This window comes from Colletes gigas, unplaced genomic scaffold, assembly GCF_013123115.1.
Source record: "Colletes gigas isolate AHSC1104 unplaced genomic scaffold, ASM1312311v1 Colletes_gigas_Sc00063, whole genome shotgun sequence".
NCBI classification, from domain to species: Eukaryota; Metazoa; Arthropoda; class Insecta; order Hymenoptera; family Colletidae; genus Colletes; species Colletes gigas.
In genome coordinates this window covers 135,440-150,724 of record NW_025106692.1, presented here as the reverse complement: position 1 = coordinate 150,724, position 15,285 = coordinate 135,440, and the positions used below count along the sequence as shown (strand labels likewise).

General features: G+C 32.4%; 2 protein-coding genes across 4 annotated transcripts; both read right to left on the bottom strand.

The window, feature by feature from the left end:
• Window positions 1-1,214: 1,214 nt before the first annotated feature.
• On the bottom strand, window positions 1,215-11,004 carry LOC122403588 (meiosis-specific coiled-coil domain-containing protein MEIOC-like). 2 transcript variants are annotated; one of them, XM_043407188.1, is made up of 6 exons: window positions 10,815-11,004; window positions 10,097-10,219; window positions 7,729-8,764; window positions 6,845-7,338; window positions 6,595-6,760; window positions 1,215-4,676 (listed from the first exon to the last, which is right to left on the bottom strand). In XM_043407188.1, exons 1-6 carry the CDS (start codon window positions 10,878-10,880, stop codon window positions 4,465-4,467), a joined length of 2,097 nt encoding a protein of 698 aa, XP_043263123.1. In that variant the 5' UTR covers window positions 10,881-11,004; the 3' UTR covers window positions 1,215-4,464. The 2 variants fall into 2 exon arrangements, with proteins under 2 accessions (XP_043263123.1, XP_043263122.1); XM_043407187.1 differs by having other exon boundaries at window positions 6,845-8,764.
• Window positions 11,005-12,367: 1,363 nt separating this feature from the next.
• LOC122403610 (FGFR1 oncogene partner 2 homolog) lies at window positions 12,368-14,364 on the bottom strand. 2 transcript variants are annotated; one of them, XM_043407222.1, is made up of 5 exons: window positions 14,238-14,364; window positions 13,877-13,924; window positions 13,597-13,731; window positions 13,024-13,275; window positions 12,368-12,702 (listed from the first exon to the last, which is right to left on the bottom strand). In XM_043407222.1, exons 3-5 carry the CDS (start codon window positions 13,729-13,731, stop codon window positions 12,475-12,477), a joined length of 615 nt encoding a protein of 204 aa, XP_043263157.1. In that variant the 5' UTR covers window positions 13,877-13,924; window positions 14,238-14,364; the 3' UTR covers window positions 12,368-12,474. The 2 variants fall into 2 exon arrangements, with proteins under 2 accessions (XP_043263157.1, XP_043263158.1); XM_043407223.1 differs by lacking the exon at window positions 14,238-14,364 and adding an exon at window positions 14,055-14,083.
• Between the last annotated feature and the right edge of the window lie 921 nt (window positions 14,365-15,285).

Here is a 15,285-nt window from a genome sequence, read left to right as displayed (position 1 = left end):
ACGCCAGTTTTCAATGTTTACATATATCTGATATTTGTTCAAATTAGTGTCAAGAATAAAAATATTCGATAATGCAATGGTGTACTTGTTATTTTTAATCATTTTAATGTCAAAATTCAAACGAAAAAGCAACTACAATTCTTTTTTTCACAAATTTATATTGCATTAATGTAAGAAATAACAAATTTTGTAATCTGTTTAGATTATTGCGATCTTAATGACACGTAACGATAAAAAAATATCAAATTTTGTTAATAATCTAAAGTCAGTAATAATTTTTCTTCCTTTTGAAAAATTAGATTTTATCGACAGAGTTCTTACAGATATTGAAAAACTAGAAAAGTATTGTGTTTCTGACCCTATAATGGTATATTTTCGTAAAGGTGTCGAGATCTACCAGTGTGTACAGTTCCAGTTAAATAGTCTTGTCAGTTTCAAAGCTAAACTATTAAATACGACGCCATTCCTGTTTTTCTAAAAATGAGCCGCCAAAAAAATGCAAAGGGTCAAAATTTTGTAGTTATCAGAGTACATTCGTTGTAAACAAACGCGTTGTAAATTGAGATGCCCGTTACCAGTGACTATCATGGCAGCAAACGTGTTAATTTCCAATACTTTTGAACAAAACAATTAAACAGAGGGCTCGTTTTTGCTATATCGCTTCGATGCGCGTGCGCAAATAATACAACCCGTCTAACGACACCGGGTTACAATCGGACGCGTAAGTTTATCTATCGGTATCACATTCCTTGTTACACGGAAACAGCAAGCGCCTCGCGAAGCGAAAAATGCCAAAAAGAAATACAAGCGAAAGAAAAACAAAGAAAAAAACGAAAAAAAAAAAAAAACGAACTGATTGGCTGCGCGTGACGTGTTCTTGCGGCGAAAAATTCTGCACAGTTATGTACAAATTGGCATTATATATATCACAGTTACAATACAATACGTCGACAAATGCGGAAGGAAATTCTGTAAAGCACTGCCTGCTCTTTTTCGCAGCTAACACACCGCACAGCTTGTGTATCTCGTTCCTATCGTAACGCAAGCGACAGTAATCTGTTCATTGTACGCTTATGAGCATTCGATAATCTATCCTATACTAACATCACACACCCACGCACGCATATACATATATATATGTGTGTATATATATATATATATATACCTTTTACTTTTTTTTAAATTTTCACTAAACCTATACTTTCAATCCCGGACACATGTTTCAATTAGGGAGGGGAGAAGAGAAAAGAGTAAACGTCGCGCAGACAGCACGTGTTTCTCTCGCTGCTTGCTTTCATTCATCCTGTAGAGAAGGTAAGAAACGAACATAGGGGACGTAGAGGGACGCAAACGAAGAATAACGCAAGAAAAGTTTAAACCGGAGGTCACGATTTCAACGTGTATTTAAGATACGCGTGCACGCGTAGTTAATACGTCCAACCGATGCTGGGTCACTTTTGACCCGTCTCTAATATGCATTCATGAATAGTTATGATTCATGTTTAGTACTGTCTGTACATTCTTAAATAAATATTTGAATGAATTTTCAGATGAATACTTATGCAAATAATTTTTTAACTAAACAATTTCTTACTCGAATATACGTTTACTCATCGATGTAAATAGAATGTTATTCTTGATTTTGATCCGTTATCCGAATAAAATTTCACTGAACGCTGGTATAGATTCGTGAATAATGAATAATTCAAAGAACAAATATATCGGATAAAATCGATTTATTCGTTATTTGAAGTAACTTTTGTTTGCGTAGACGCGTATTCTGAATACACGTGAAACGAGAATCCCTTATTTAAACCACGTACCGCGTATATTTGAAATTAGACTAATGGAAAAGAGGTGGTGAAGAAATGCAAGATGTTCCTTCGTGTAATGAAAATGAGTTCCTAAGGTATGTTGACACGGAGACGATGCTCGACATGGTCCCCAATGATTACATAAGCGCTATGTAAAAGCGAATTAACAGTCTGTATGTATATCTTGCGTTCTTGGAGAACTTGATTAGTACCAGGTCCTTTTCCAGGATTGTCTTTGCAGCCGAGCGCGATCGTCACCCCCTTCTTCCGTAGCGTTTAATAGAAAGTTCGCTGATGTAACTTTTTATTCCACGCAATCGAGCAAACGCCATTTCCCTAACGTTAATATCTTTTGTCATCCAAAATTTCTTCTACGTCTAGAATCAACAAATTTTATTTCTCCCTTACCAATACGACTAGGTAGAAAAATTGTTTCGTTAACGCGTTGACTGGCATGGCGATCGCTCTTTAAAACATGTAAATTTCTGATGTCGTTGACATCAGAAATACTACAAAACAAGTACTCCGTTCGACTATTAAATACTTCTATTCGTTACGCTGTAATTTGACAAAACGTCGAGGATATCCCTAGACAGGGAAATATGGTGTGGCAGTCAACGCGTCGAACGATTGAGATAAAGCAAAACCAATGCGCGATTACACGTTTAAACGCACCAAGTTGATAAGACTATGATCGTCGATCGATATAAATCGATTTCGAATAAGAGAGAAATAGAATATCAATATAAAACTCTGTAAATCTCTAACAATTTTGTAAAACGCGTCCCGGTAGAGGGACAAGGTTGTCCAAAATGTGTAACGTTCGTACGTGCTTGTGGTCGGCGGCAAAGACAATCAGAAAATTCCTATTCGATTAACACAATATTTACTAGTACTAAATTAAATACTTCGCTACGATGTCTCGTCTACGATTGATATAGTAGTATCGAGGAATTAAACCAACACACCTTTCCCTGGATTAATCGATCGGGAATTACTACGTACGATGCAGTTCAGATGGAAGTTGACGGATATATACACAGATGATTATATTAAAGCTTTACCAACGTTTGACAACCGATAACCGATTCACGAGCATTATAATGATAATACAGGCCGATCGATTCAGCGTAGGTATCGAGAAAATTAGACCTCGAGACAACCGAAACGTCGCGTTTGAGTCTCGTTGTCTCGTTCTTCCTACTACCGTGGATACTAGATTCGTTTTTTTTTTTAAATTCGGAGTACCTTGTTATCGTTGTGCGAATACCTATAGTTTCGTAGGAATACGGGAACGATTCTCGATGTCTTCCGCGGAACTCGAACAATACGCGATTTCATCGCGTCTTAAATTAAAAACAGAAAAAGAACAAAAAAATTAAAGAGATTCGTACAGTCGTACACGTTGGAACGTTAAAATTCTTGAGCTGGTTATATAGTCATTGTGTGAAAGAGCTTACTCAAACCTGAGTAATTGGAAATGCTGAACTTTGCAAGTCGGCCGTGTAGAACTAACAAATTTGCCTAGAACGTTTTATGTGTATATATATACACATAATGCATATACATATACACATAAGTATGTAGGAATAGTTACGTGTGTTACGCGTACGCACACGTTAAAAATTCTCTGTACCTTACGTTGTACGTACTCGCCGAATCACGTTCATGCGAATGAGCGTGTTAGCGAGTATGCCTTAGGAAAGTTCTCTTTTAACAAAGATTTACGTGTAGTGTATAGTGGACATCATTTGCGTTGTATATATATTATCTATTACCGATCAGATCGAAAGGCTGCGCACAGTTCACAGATTGAAAAGCTCACCCGATCTGCGATTAAGTTACCATCGCGGTCTTGAGTATTCGAAATATTTCGAAGGTTTCGAGATATTCAACTACCTGACACACATCTTGGGTTACACATTTAAGGAAGGCCACATTGAACTAGTCTAAGAAATTACTGCCTAGCACTCTGAACAAATATATTGGTAAGATTTAGCCTATATCATCTAACCCTATGACACATACGCAAACAAGTAATAGTTTGGAGATTCTTGCGAACATTCTTTTAGTTTTGTTTTAGTACGTCTGAGCAATCATGTTCTTCGTATTATTTTCTACAAGTTTCGGGAACCTCGGTTAATTTTTAAACGATTATCTTTGGCATTGTGAAACACGCAAGACAATACGTCGATAAACAATGTCGAAAGATAAACAATGTCGACGTCTGTGAGTTTCTCTCGTTTAGTCTGTTAGCGAAGTAACAAGCAAAATCGCTTGAAAGTGCGATATACCATAGATGATTGGATCACAAATATTAAATACCAGAACTGACATTCCCAAGACTGTATTATAGTAGGGATAAAAATATGTACAGTAGAAAACTATGGAGTCGTTATTAACTTGTAAAAAGTAGACACGCATACGATATTTCCTATCTCGGCGTGAGTACGCGTTTATTTTTCCGTACGACGCATCGGATGCTTCGCTATTAGTGGGCGGCATTTTTTGTTTCTCTTCAGCGATAAAATTATGATTAAACTCCAGCAAAAGCTTTTCAGAAACGTAACACGGAATACGTAAATAAAAAGCTGCTGGGCTCGGTTTATGTTTTCTCGCACGTAACGGAAAAGCAGCTTTCGAAATTTTGCTAGGTACAATTCGAATAATTACTGACATCGGTAACTGCCTGATTCTCGTTACGTTTTATCACAAGTACCGGATCATTAGATGTTTCGATTACTTTTTTTTCTATGTCCAAGTCATATAGTAACGTAGCTTGCAATGCATTATACATACCAGTTCTTGCATATCGAGATGCCTTGGTCAATTCGTAGACGCTGGCGGCCAAACTTAATATATCTGTGAACATAATTCAACAAAATAAGTTACCGTTTCTTAAACTGTTGTTTATGGGCATTTGAGTGCCTACGAACACATTGCTTCGAGACTGTAAACTCTTAGAAGAAACAAAGACACGTATTATCAAATTAACCAAAGAACAATGGAAAAAATTGGCCATTTTTGGACATGGTTGCAATAAAAGTTTTTTTACAGGATAGGTTCTTATGGTTCTTGGGGAATTCGAAATGCATAATTATTTATGCACACAAATATTGTATACAAGGTGTACGGCGACCCCTGGGGAAAATTTTAATAGGAGATTCTAGACACCAAGATAAAACGAAAATCAAGAACACTAATTTGTTGATCGAGGCTTCGTTAAAAAGTTATTAACGTTCAAAGTTCCGCTAGCACTGAATTTTTTTGTAGAAAGTGGGTAGGATTTCGGGGGTAGATCTATTCACCAAAAATTATTGTAATTGACCACCGCAACCGAAAATAATTTTTCCAGAACGATTTGAAATTTTTTTTCAAATTTGAAAAATTTAGGCACCTTACTGAATTTTTTCTCGAAAGTGCGAAGGATTTCGAGAGTATGTCTATCCACCAAAAATGATTGTAATTGACCCCCGCAACTGAAAATAATTTTTCCAGAACGATTTGAAATTTTTTATTTTTGTCGAAAAATTTCACAGCTTCTCGAATTTTTTTCTCGAAAGTGGGTAGAATTTCGAAATTATGTCTATTCACCAAAACTGATTGTAATTGACCCCCACAACTGAAAATAATATTTCCAGAACGATTTGAAATTTTTTAATTTCATTTTTTAATAACTTTTTAATGAAGCTTCAGTCAAGAAATTGATATTCTTGATTTTCGTCTTATTTTGGCCTCTAGAATCTCCCATTAAAATTTTTCCCAATGGTGGCCGAACACCCTGTATAAGTTACCACTTACAATGAATATCCACTAATCTTCTCCGAAATCTGAAGAAATAGAAATTAGAAGTGTTGTTATTACTCTTCGAAAGGAAAAAATGTTGATTCAACAAATTGCGAATAAATTAAAATTATCATACCCACAATTAAACAAAGTGGGCAATCTGTTTTAGTTTGGGTATGTTTCTCCTTCGATGAAACCGGAAATTTTAAACAAAGGATATAAAATGATTCTAAAAGAACACATGATACTATTTAGACTTCGACTTATTGGCAACAATTTCATTTTACAACAATATAGCGATCCAAAACACACATCGATATTGTTTAAAAATTATTTAAATGAGAAAGAGGAGTACTAAAAACAATGATATAACCACCATAGTCGCCATTTGAACTCTGTTCTATACTTTGTATAGTAGAATCAAAAACTAGGCTTCTAGGTCCAAGAAACATCTCTGAAATCTATTACAGGATAGTTGGAAAAAATATACAGAAAGAAACAGCGGTAAAATTGATAACTAGAATACTGAAGATTTTCACCACTTCTACTATACTTCTAATAAAACTTCTGCGAATCTAAATACCAATAACTGAGAGCTCAAATTACTTTAGCAACGTCGACCATCTCGCACGTACACAAAGTTTAATTGACTGAATTGAACTATGTCGTTATCGTTCGCCCGTGTTACGCGCAGGGAAGGCAAGTAAAGACTAGCGCACCTAAAAGGGGGAAAGTAGCATGATGTGTGGAGGCCTTCGTTATCTCGTACCGTGCAAAATGGTGGGAGAAGGAATGGAACAATAGGAACATTTGCTGCTTCTCTCCCTACTCTGTACGGTACGAGGGTAATAGTGGGGCCCCACATCATGTCTTCCCCCACTTCTCGAATTTGGCGTGTAACTTTTTTCTAGCCAGACTGTTGGCGTATATAAGTACATATAGACACCCATTCGTAAAGGGTTAAAGTATTAAATAAATAAACATATGTACATACCATTGCCATTATATACAAGAATATATGGTGGATTTTCATTCTGGCGTTTAGTGGCATTTGCGATTTCTCTTTTACGACATTCCTGGACGAATTTGATTGCCTCCAACCAATACTCCATAGCCTTGTGAACGCGTTGATTCATAGTGGTCCCTCGCAGTCGTTCCATCTGTTAAAAAAGCATAGAATTTGTATATTAATATTATTTTATCACTATCAATATAAAAAAAAAAACAAATGTCTATTTAATTACCTTTGCTATTAAAGTTATGACACGTGCATGTTCTCTTAAATAGTCAACAATTAAACGATCTACGCGCGATGGATTTCCTTGGAGGCGAGGAATAGGTATATTGTTTGCACTTGTTACTCTCTTGCCAGGGAAATGAGCAGCCAATCCAGCTTCGCATTTCTTTCGCTCTTTTTCTAATTGTTTAAATTGTTCGTAAGTTTGTTCCAATCTAAAATGTAGTATACTCGAAGGAGCTGTACGTCTAGCTGCTCCACTTCCATTTCTAAGACTTAAACCTCCACCATAGAGTACAGAAAATAGACGCGGAGCTGGAAGCGGTACAGGAACTGGCATTACTGGTGGGAATACTCCAGATCTTACTGTACTTGGATTTGGTACTATTCCTGAATTGAAGAGGACTTCGGCCGATGAAATACCAGGGGTACTTTGTATTCTGGGTATATGATGTTGTTGTTTCACAATGTAATTAAAACTCTCCTTGTTCATCGAAGACCCTGCAATTCGATTGGTCAAATGACTCATGGAAGGCAAAGCTATTTCTTTGGTAAGATCAAATCCTTTCATTTTATATGCGTTAGTGCTATTAGGCTGCTTTAAATCGTGATACGATGTAGAAGTCTGTGGTAACATTTTCAAAGTCTCGCCGTTATTGGCAGTGTAATGTTGATAATTGTGGTATCCATATTTTGCAATTGATTGATGAGTGTGACGAGAACTTAGATTTTTTGGAAAACCAATCGGCGAATATGTCTTAGTTTCGATAGTCTTTGATTTTGGACTGATAATTTTCAATAAATTATTATCGATTCTATAATCGTTATTTGAAAGACAATTTTCATTCGTGTCTAAGCTATTGATTGACGATGCGGTGAAGTCATTTATACCTGGATAATAGTCAATTAGTTGTTTGTATTCTTGGTCCACAGCTTGTTCCAATTTATAACTACGAGCTTGTTGCTGCAGAAATTGAAATTGTTCGTTTGGTATAGAGATATTAGCCATGCTTAATCTACCCGAATCTTGTAAATCTTTATAGTCGCTGGCGTTACTGCGTTGTATATTATTTCCAAAACAATTATGCAAATTTGTATCGGCGGGAGAAAAATGTTGTAATGGAGAATTTGAGAGAAAGCCAGAATCGATACTCAAATCAGTCATTGCTGAACTTGGTCTGTAACTTTGATTATTGGCAGTCATACTATACAATTCATGCATAGTAGCCGTAGGATTATTATATGTATTAGAAGTTCCATTTTGTCCAATATTATTGTGATACTCTAGTTCGTTAAGAGTAATTGGGTCAGCTATATTAAAATTGAGATCCGGGTTTGTGCAATTTTGTATACGTTCGTAATTTCCGAACAAGTCTGACGTACATCCAGTAGTCGACAAATTTTCTGACCAGTTGGTAGTCTGTTTACTCGAATTTGTCTCATTCATTGTTGTTAACAAATCATTACATAGAGGCATAATACTTCCACTAATACAGGAATTTTCATCATTCGGACGTAATATGTATGACTGTGAATCAGATGGGTATGTATTTAGATATGCATTAACCCCATTATTATATAAATTTCCTTGGTCTGGTACTTGTCCCATGCATGTATTAAGACTCAATGTTTTAAGTTCTCCACAAAGATTGTTATAATTGCATTCAAGTTTAGTGTTATTAGAAACACTGTTTTGTAATTTGTTGAATGTAGAATGCATATTAAAATGATCTATGGTTGTAAGATCGAGGTCTGTGTTGTTCTCCATGATCGAAGACTGTGTTTCTGAATGATACTGAATATTGCAATTGTAGCTATTACTATGAGCATTGTCACCAACAATCGAATCATCATCAAGAATTTTAGAGACCAAATCATTGACCATAGGATTATTTAAATCCTGACTATCTTCGTCTTTTACATTCATCTATACAAATAAAGTATTAAAAAAATTATATTAGTATTGTAATAAGATTTTTATTTTAAATAATCTTGAAACAATATATTTAACTGCCACATTTTGCTATAAATTATCTTTGACCATTCAAACCTAGGACACCTTGTATAAGCATGTACACTATATGAATTTTTATTATACTCAATTTGAATATATTTCTTTTTATGCAAGGCAAATATTGTGAAATAATTAAATATAAATATTTCAAATAATTGTTATATTTAATTCAATAATATGAAATGAAATTTACTGTATGTTGATAGATTATTCTTTGAAATATTGTCACATTTGACAAATGAATTTGGTAAATAAAAGATAAGACAATTCTTGATATTTTTATCTAAGTAGTTATTTTCTAATATATGAATTGTTAACAAAGCAATTAAGATACATATAATGAATATAATATCATGCTATATTCTTATATTTTACTATACAGAGTGACCCAAAATTAGTGGTACAAATAGAGTAAAGGAGATTCTATGGTCAAAATAAGATGAAAATCAAAAATAACAAGGCTCTATTTTGGGGAAAAATGCATTCAAAAATATAGATGGCTATTGTGATTGGAATACAATGTTAGGTACTTTTCACTATCAACAATTACCTCTACCTCAAACTGTTATTAGGAATGAAAATATCTACAATGAATATAATAGCAATACTAGTGAATTAAACATTTTAGTTTTATCAAATTTAGTTTGTTATTTGATCAGTTTATTTTAATTGAAAAATTGTTTAAAATGTCGATCATTTTTGTGTATAGAAAATTAGACTGTGTAAATTTAATTATGTTAAACTTCTTGCACTACATTTTGCATTTTAATTTATTCAAATGCTGAGATGATTCTCAATTCTAATTGATAATGGTTTGTTATGTTTCTACAACGAACTACATCTTTTATGTGCTCCCATATGTATAGATCTAAGGATGTTAATTTCTGATTCAGAAATTAGTATACATCATGTTTTATCTAATGGATATATAAATATCTTTTAATAATGAATTCATTGCTTAAAGTATCTAAGTATAATATACCATTTAGAATGGTCTACCACTTATGATAAAAAGTAAGGACCCACAATTTTGGTATTGATTATCTCGGTTTACACATTTGTACTCCATTTTTTTTAAAAGTATTTTCCTGTTATAATAAAAGGATTTTCAATTGCCCAATAATGTGAATTGATTGTCAAAATTTGTTGAATGTATTTTTCTCTAAAACAAAGCCTCCAATGCATTAGAGAAGAAAGAATTCTTCTATATTATATAAACTTCCTTTGCTGTTATAAGTTCCTTACATTTTTCTGTGTGTTATATTCCATTAAGTCATAGTTCCAATAATTATATTCTGCATTGCATTGGTCAACTGGATAATTGTTTCGTGGTTCCAACATACTAATGTTGCGTTCGACCATGTTGTTCTATAAAAAAGAAAGGAGTCAAGTTCATATTTTGAACAAATTCTAGTAAAAAAAACAGCATTACATTTCAACAATATAGAAATATGATTGATTGTATAAATTTTTATTTGTTTCCTTAAAACTTTTTCCATTGCACGAATGTATTACAAATTTCGTTTTATGAGTACCATTATAAAATAACTGTCATGAAAATATCATGCTAAAGCAATTATACACGCGTAAACATGGATTATGACATGGACATAATTCCAGTATAGTAAAAATCTGTTTCTTCGTTAACAATCTACGTTCAGCACCGACAATTTTAAATCGGAGTTCATCGTGAGTAAAGTTACAGTATCATAAGCATTAGCAAAGAGCTACAATCGGGTAACTTTTATTAATTAAATTATCAAGTAATCGAAAGAATTTTTCTTCTATGTATTAAATGTAATAATTTTTTTTTCTCATCGACTAAATAGCATCTCTTAAACAATACAATTGCACATTTTTGTGCACATTATGTTGGGACTATCGCGCTGTGGCTTATAGCATAGGAAGATGAACGTCACATTTTCTACGATGAAGGCAAAGATGGATAGACGCGGTCGCTTACCTTATTAACACTAAAACCATTGTTGCCGATAATTGCAGCCAAATTGTGCACCTCGGACAGAGCCATTTGTTAAAGATCACTAAATATCACCTCCACTCCTTGCCATCACCCTTTCACTTGTGCGTCTGCTTACCAGCAGTATATACACCCACACTGACCTACACTCTCTTTTAAACGCAACTCGCTAACATCTCACGATGCACATTAACGGTGCTGCTATGGGAGGATAGAATGTAGATGGAACTGCGGTTATTATACTATATATGCATGCATATACACTGTATGCCTTGTAAAGTTGAGCGCATCGAGTACAGATAACGAATATCGAATACACAATGTTACTCGTTCAATTACTGTTGAGCTTTCGCACAGTATAATTTTTATTCCCTGAATGTGAATATTTAAGTAAAAATGATCGTTCTTCAATTGTTTCAGAAATACGAGAAGTAAATGATTTCTCTTTCCCCTAGACAGCATACCTATTATTACTAAACTTTTTAAGCGCATGCGCACAAGTGCGTGAGTATTCGAATCGGAGTTGGGCAAAATTTTATTCGGTTGACGGATAATAGACAAATATCAAGAATAAACATACAGCGCAAGTTCGTTAGGAATGCATGTCTTTTCCTACCACTCTTCCTCACTCCTGCTTTCGGAAGGAGAGAAATAATTAAATAAGGCTAGAAACAAGAAAGAAACAATTGCACGAAATCATGTCTTCCCTACGTAACACTTCGATTCCGACCCGTGAGTTCCTAACAAATTTTGACTGGATTCATCATTAATGAACAAATATCTATTTGAATAAGAATTTATTTGAATAACACACTCGGATAAACATTGTTTTTTATTATATGTTGAGTTAGAAAATTTATTGCTGTTTAAAAGATTTATCTATGATGCATAACTAAATTCTTCATCAAGGCAAACGATGACATTGTACCGTATTATACCTTAAAAATACATATTAAATTTATGGATACTTCCTTAAGATATTCAGACTATGGAGTTTATCTACAAAATATTTTATAATTCGTAGATGCTCGATTATTTTGTAATATATAGAAATAAAATTAAATAAAATAATTTTATTACTTTCACTTTCGCTATTTTCCGCAGTCCTTGTTGTGTTCCTAATGAACGAAAAAGTAACATTAGACGAAACGAATTGTTATTCATATTATTATTTGGATAAAGGTTGCAAAATTATTCGAATAAATCTTGTTATTTATGCAAATGAATTATTCGAATAAATGATAACAGAAATTTGTTACGAAAAACGAATAATTATTCTATAGATAAAATATGTGATTGAATAGAATTTATTTGGAAAACTATGAGATAAATTTTGATTCAAAACAATTCGAATAATGTTCAACTTTGGTTAGAATATTTCGAACTCATTAAGAAATATAGAATGTATATTTAAAAATTATCTTTATTTTAAGTGAAATTGGGACATTAAATAAAAAGGAAGACTCAAAAATACTTTTATTTAACAAAATTCATTAAGAACATTTAATGTGTACATATCATACCTTGCACGTGCACTTTATTACATGTAAGTTTACGATTTTTTTTTTATACTAATTACGTTACAAAATACGAAATAAATAATATGAACTTAATTTTAAGAGTAGTATCCATTGTAAAGTTTTTTTCAAAGCGCTACTGGATCCGTTTGAACGGTTTTATTTTCTGCTTCCGTTTCTTTATTAAGGGAACCATATTTATTTGCAATATTAATTATTTCTCGTAGTGTAGAATTTTCTTTTTTTAACTTATAATACATCTCCTTTTCTTTCAACTCGCTTTCCTCGTCTAAGGCAACTGCAGTTTTCATTATTGCGGTCATTTCATTGATTTTCTCTGCTTGACTTGTAATTATCTATAAATTTACATATAAATTATATGTAATTATAACAATTAGTAATATTTTAAATTAAATTTCGTATATCAATACATAGGATAGACGATATCAATACAATTGTACATAGTTTATTTTGCATTTTATTTTAAATTGAAGAGCAAGTATATGTATATGTTTGAAAATGAAATGGATTCAACAACATGAAATTAAATACAAATGATCAGATAATTTCCTAAAGGATAATTATAGACCGGTTAATTCCACATGTATGTTATTAAATAAAACTTTTATTGTAATTATTATAGTAGTATACGGTAGATATAATTGTAAACAACTTACATTAGCATATCTTGCATTATCTAATGAAGGAGTATCTGTTTTGCATAAACGTAATAAAGATGCTGTCTGTTTTCTATATTTAGACATTATTAATTCAAGAGCATGCTGATGATCTTCCAATGTATTTTTCAATTCCTTATTTTCTGCTTCTACTTCTTGCAAATATTTATTCTCTCTTTGTATACCTGCGATTAATTGTAAGTGTGGCCTCTGTTTCGCTTCGTTGTTTAAAAATTCTATCCCATCCTGGTACTATGAATACATAATACAAAATATCAAAAATGACATTTGATTTCTGTAATTAATTGTCATCATCATTTTTTTAAAGTATCCCGTCAGCATCACATTATCAAAGGAATAAATTAAATTAACAATAACATAACATAACCAAAATTAACATAAACAAAAGTATTAATATTTGTTTATACCATATTATTGTTTAAAATCATACTTTATGAATTTTCAATTAAAAATGACATTTAAACAAATTATTTGGATGCTGATCTTTACGAGTAAAATAAGTAAAAATGAATTAAAAGAATTAATAGTAAATTAGAAGTATAAATTCTTCACCTGTTTTATGTTATCAATTTGAGCACAAACTGATTCTATTTCACTTATCAAATTGTCCGCTGTATTTTCATGATCTGATATTCTAATTACTAATTTTTTAGCATCCAATATGATTTGTTGGAAAGTTAGCGACATCTGTAAATGTATACGTGTCAATATTAAATTAGAATATTTGAAACCTTTATTGTTAAAATTAAGTTTGCTCATCTTGTAACTCTATAGTAGTTTTTAAGCGTAGAATAAAACGTTAAAACATTTGATAAATAAATAAGTTTAGTACCTTTATTATAAAGTTCTAAATTATCATTAGTCAGTGCAAGCTTCCCATCTGAAAAAATATCTAATATTATAAATATAATTTATAATAAAAAGAGGAAGATAGATACACATTAGAAATGAATACGTGTATGAATATTTTTCATTTATTAGATAGAAATAATTGCAATATTTGGACATACTTTTCAATATGTTGCCTTTACTTTTCAACAATATAATTAAATTTTGCAATTTGTTAGTAAGAAGTTCAGTTTTGTGAGTGGCTAAAAATTGACGACTATGAAATAGGTTATGTTCGTGTCGAAACTGTCAAATTTGTGTCTTATAACATTTTTAACGGTAGTATTCATGCCAATTGCACTTACCTCTTGATAATAAGAAATTTATGGTATAAATTTTAGTGATATTATAATTATTATTTTATTTAGTTTTCACTTTACGAAGAATGACCGAGATCGACGTTGAATGAAAACATCTTTGTTAGCTATACAATTACGATTGTTTATTTTCAATCACTTCCGTAAGATCATCGGTTTACCAATGGTGAAAGGCTTAAATTCTTACGTCATATAGGTAAATATGCATTATACATTATAGAACAATGTTTGGCAACGATAATGTTTTTCTTTATTGTAAAGTCAACACATTTTTTTCCTATTATTAATGATTGTTTCTATTTATCATCTTATATATTATCATGGTATGAATAAATAACGTGTTATACATACAGAGTGTTCAGCCACTTCTGGGGAAAATTTTAATGAGAGGTTCTAGGAGTCAAAATAAGACGAAAATCAAGAATACCAATTTGTTGATTGAGGCTTTGTTAAAAAGTTATTAATGTTTAAAGTTCCGCCTGTAGAACGGCAATCTGTGAACAGTTGTGTTCGCGTGATAGTGGTTCTCATTCGGTATGAGAAACTTTACTTACTGATGTATCAACAGTCTTACAGTTTTGTGAATGAGAACCATTATCGCGCGTACACATCTGCACGCAGATTGCCGTTCTACAGGCGGAACTTTAAACGTTAATAACCTTTTAACAAAGCCTCAATCAACAAATTAGTATTCTTGATTTTCGTCTTATTTTGGCCCCTAGAATCTCCCACTAAAATTTTTCCCTGGAGTGATCGAACACCCTGTATTTTTTCACTGCAGGATTTATTGACGTTGAAGGCGGGAAAAGCGTTTAAATATGTTTGAAAATTTTAATTAGTATCATTTGTATGTACAAAATTTAAATGTCGTTAATAGAGGCGTGCAAGTAGTTCTTGGTCGTGGAGGAAAAGGAATTCATTGGATTACGCTAATTTATGTACTTAAATATAGAAAAAATATATCTATTGAATAATTACTATAGAATAGGTATATGAATATGAAATGGAATTGAATAATAAAACTTAGACTAGGATT

What these genes read in the sequence shown, in the direction of transcription:
- LOC122403588 (XM_043407187.1), bottom strand. Translation starts at nt 10,880, where the DNA reads ATGGCTCTGTCCGAGGTGCACAATTTGGCTGCAATTATCGGCAACAAT. An exon ending in AATATAACACACAGAAAAAT is followed by an intron (nt 8,765 to 10,096) that starts GTAAGGAACTTA and finishes TTATTTGTATAG; the next exon opens with ATGAATGTAAAAGACGAAGA. An exon ending in TCATAACTTTAATAGCAAAG is followed by an intron (nt 6,761 to 6,844) that starts GTAATTAAATAG and finishes CTTTTTTAACAG; the next exon opens with ATGGAACGACTGCGAGGGAC.
- LOC122403610 (XM_043407222.1), bottom strand. Translation starts at nt 13,731, where the DNA reads ATGTCGCTAACTTTCCAACAAATCATATTGGATGCTAAAAAATTAGTA. An exon ending in AAATTGATAACATAAAACAG is followed by an intron (nt 13,276 to 13,596) that starts GTGAAGAATTTA and finishes ATGTATTCATAG; the next exon opens with TACCAGGATGGGATAGAATT. An exon ending in ATAATGCAAGATATGCTAAT is followed by an intron (nt 12,703 to 13,023) that starts GTAAGTTGTTTA and finishes GTAAATTTATAG; the next exon opens with ATAATTACAAGTCAAGCAGA.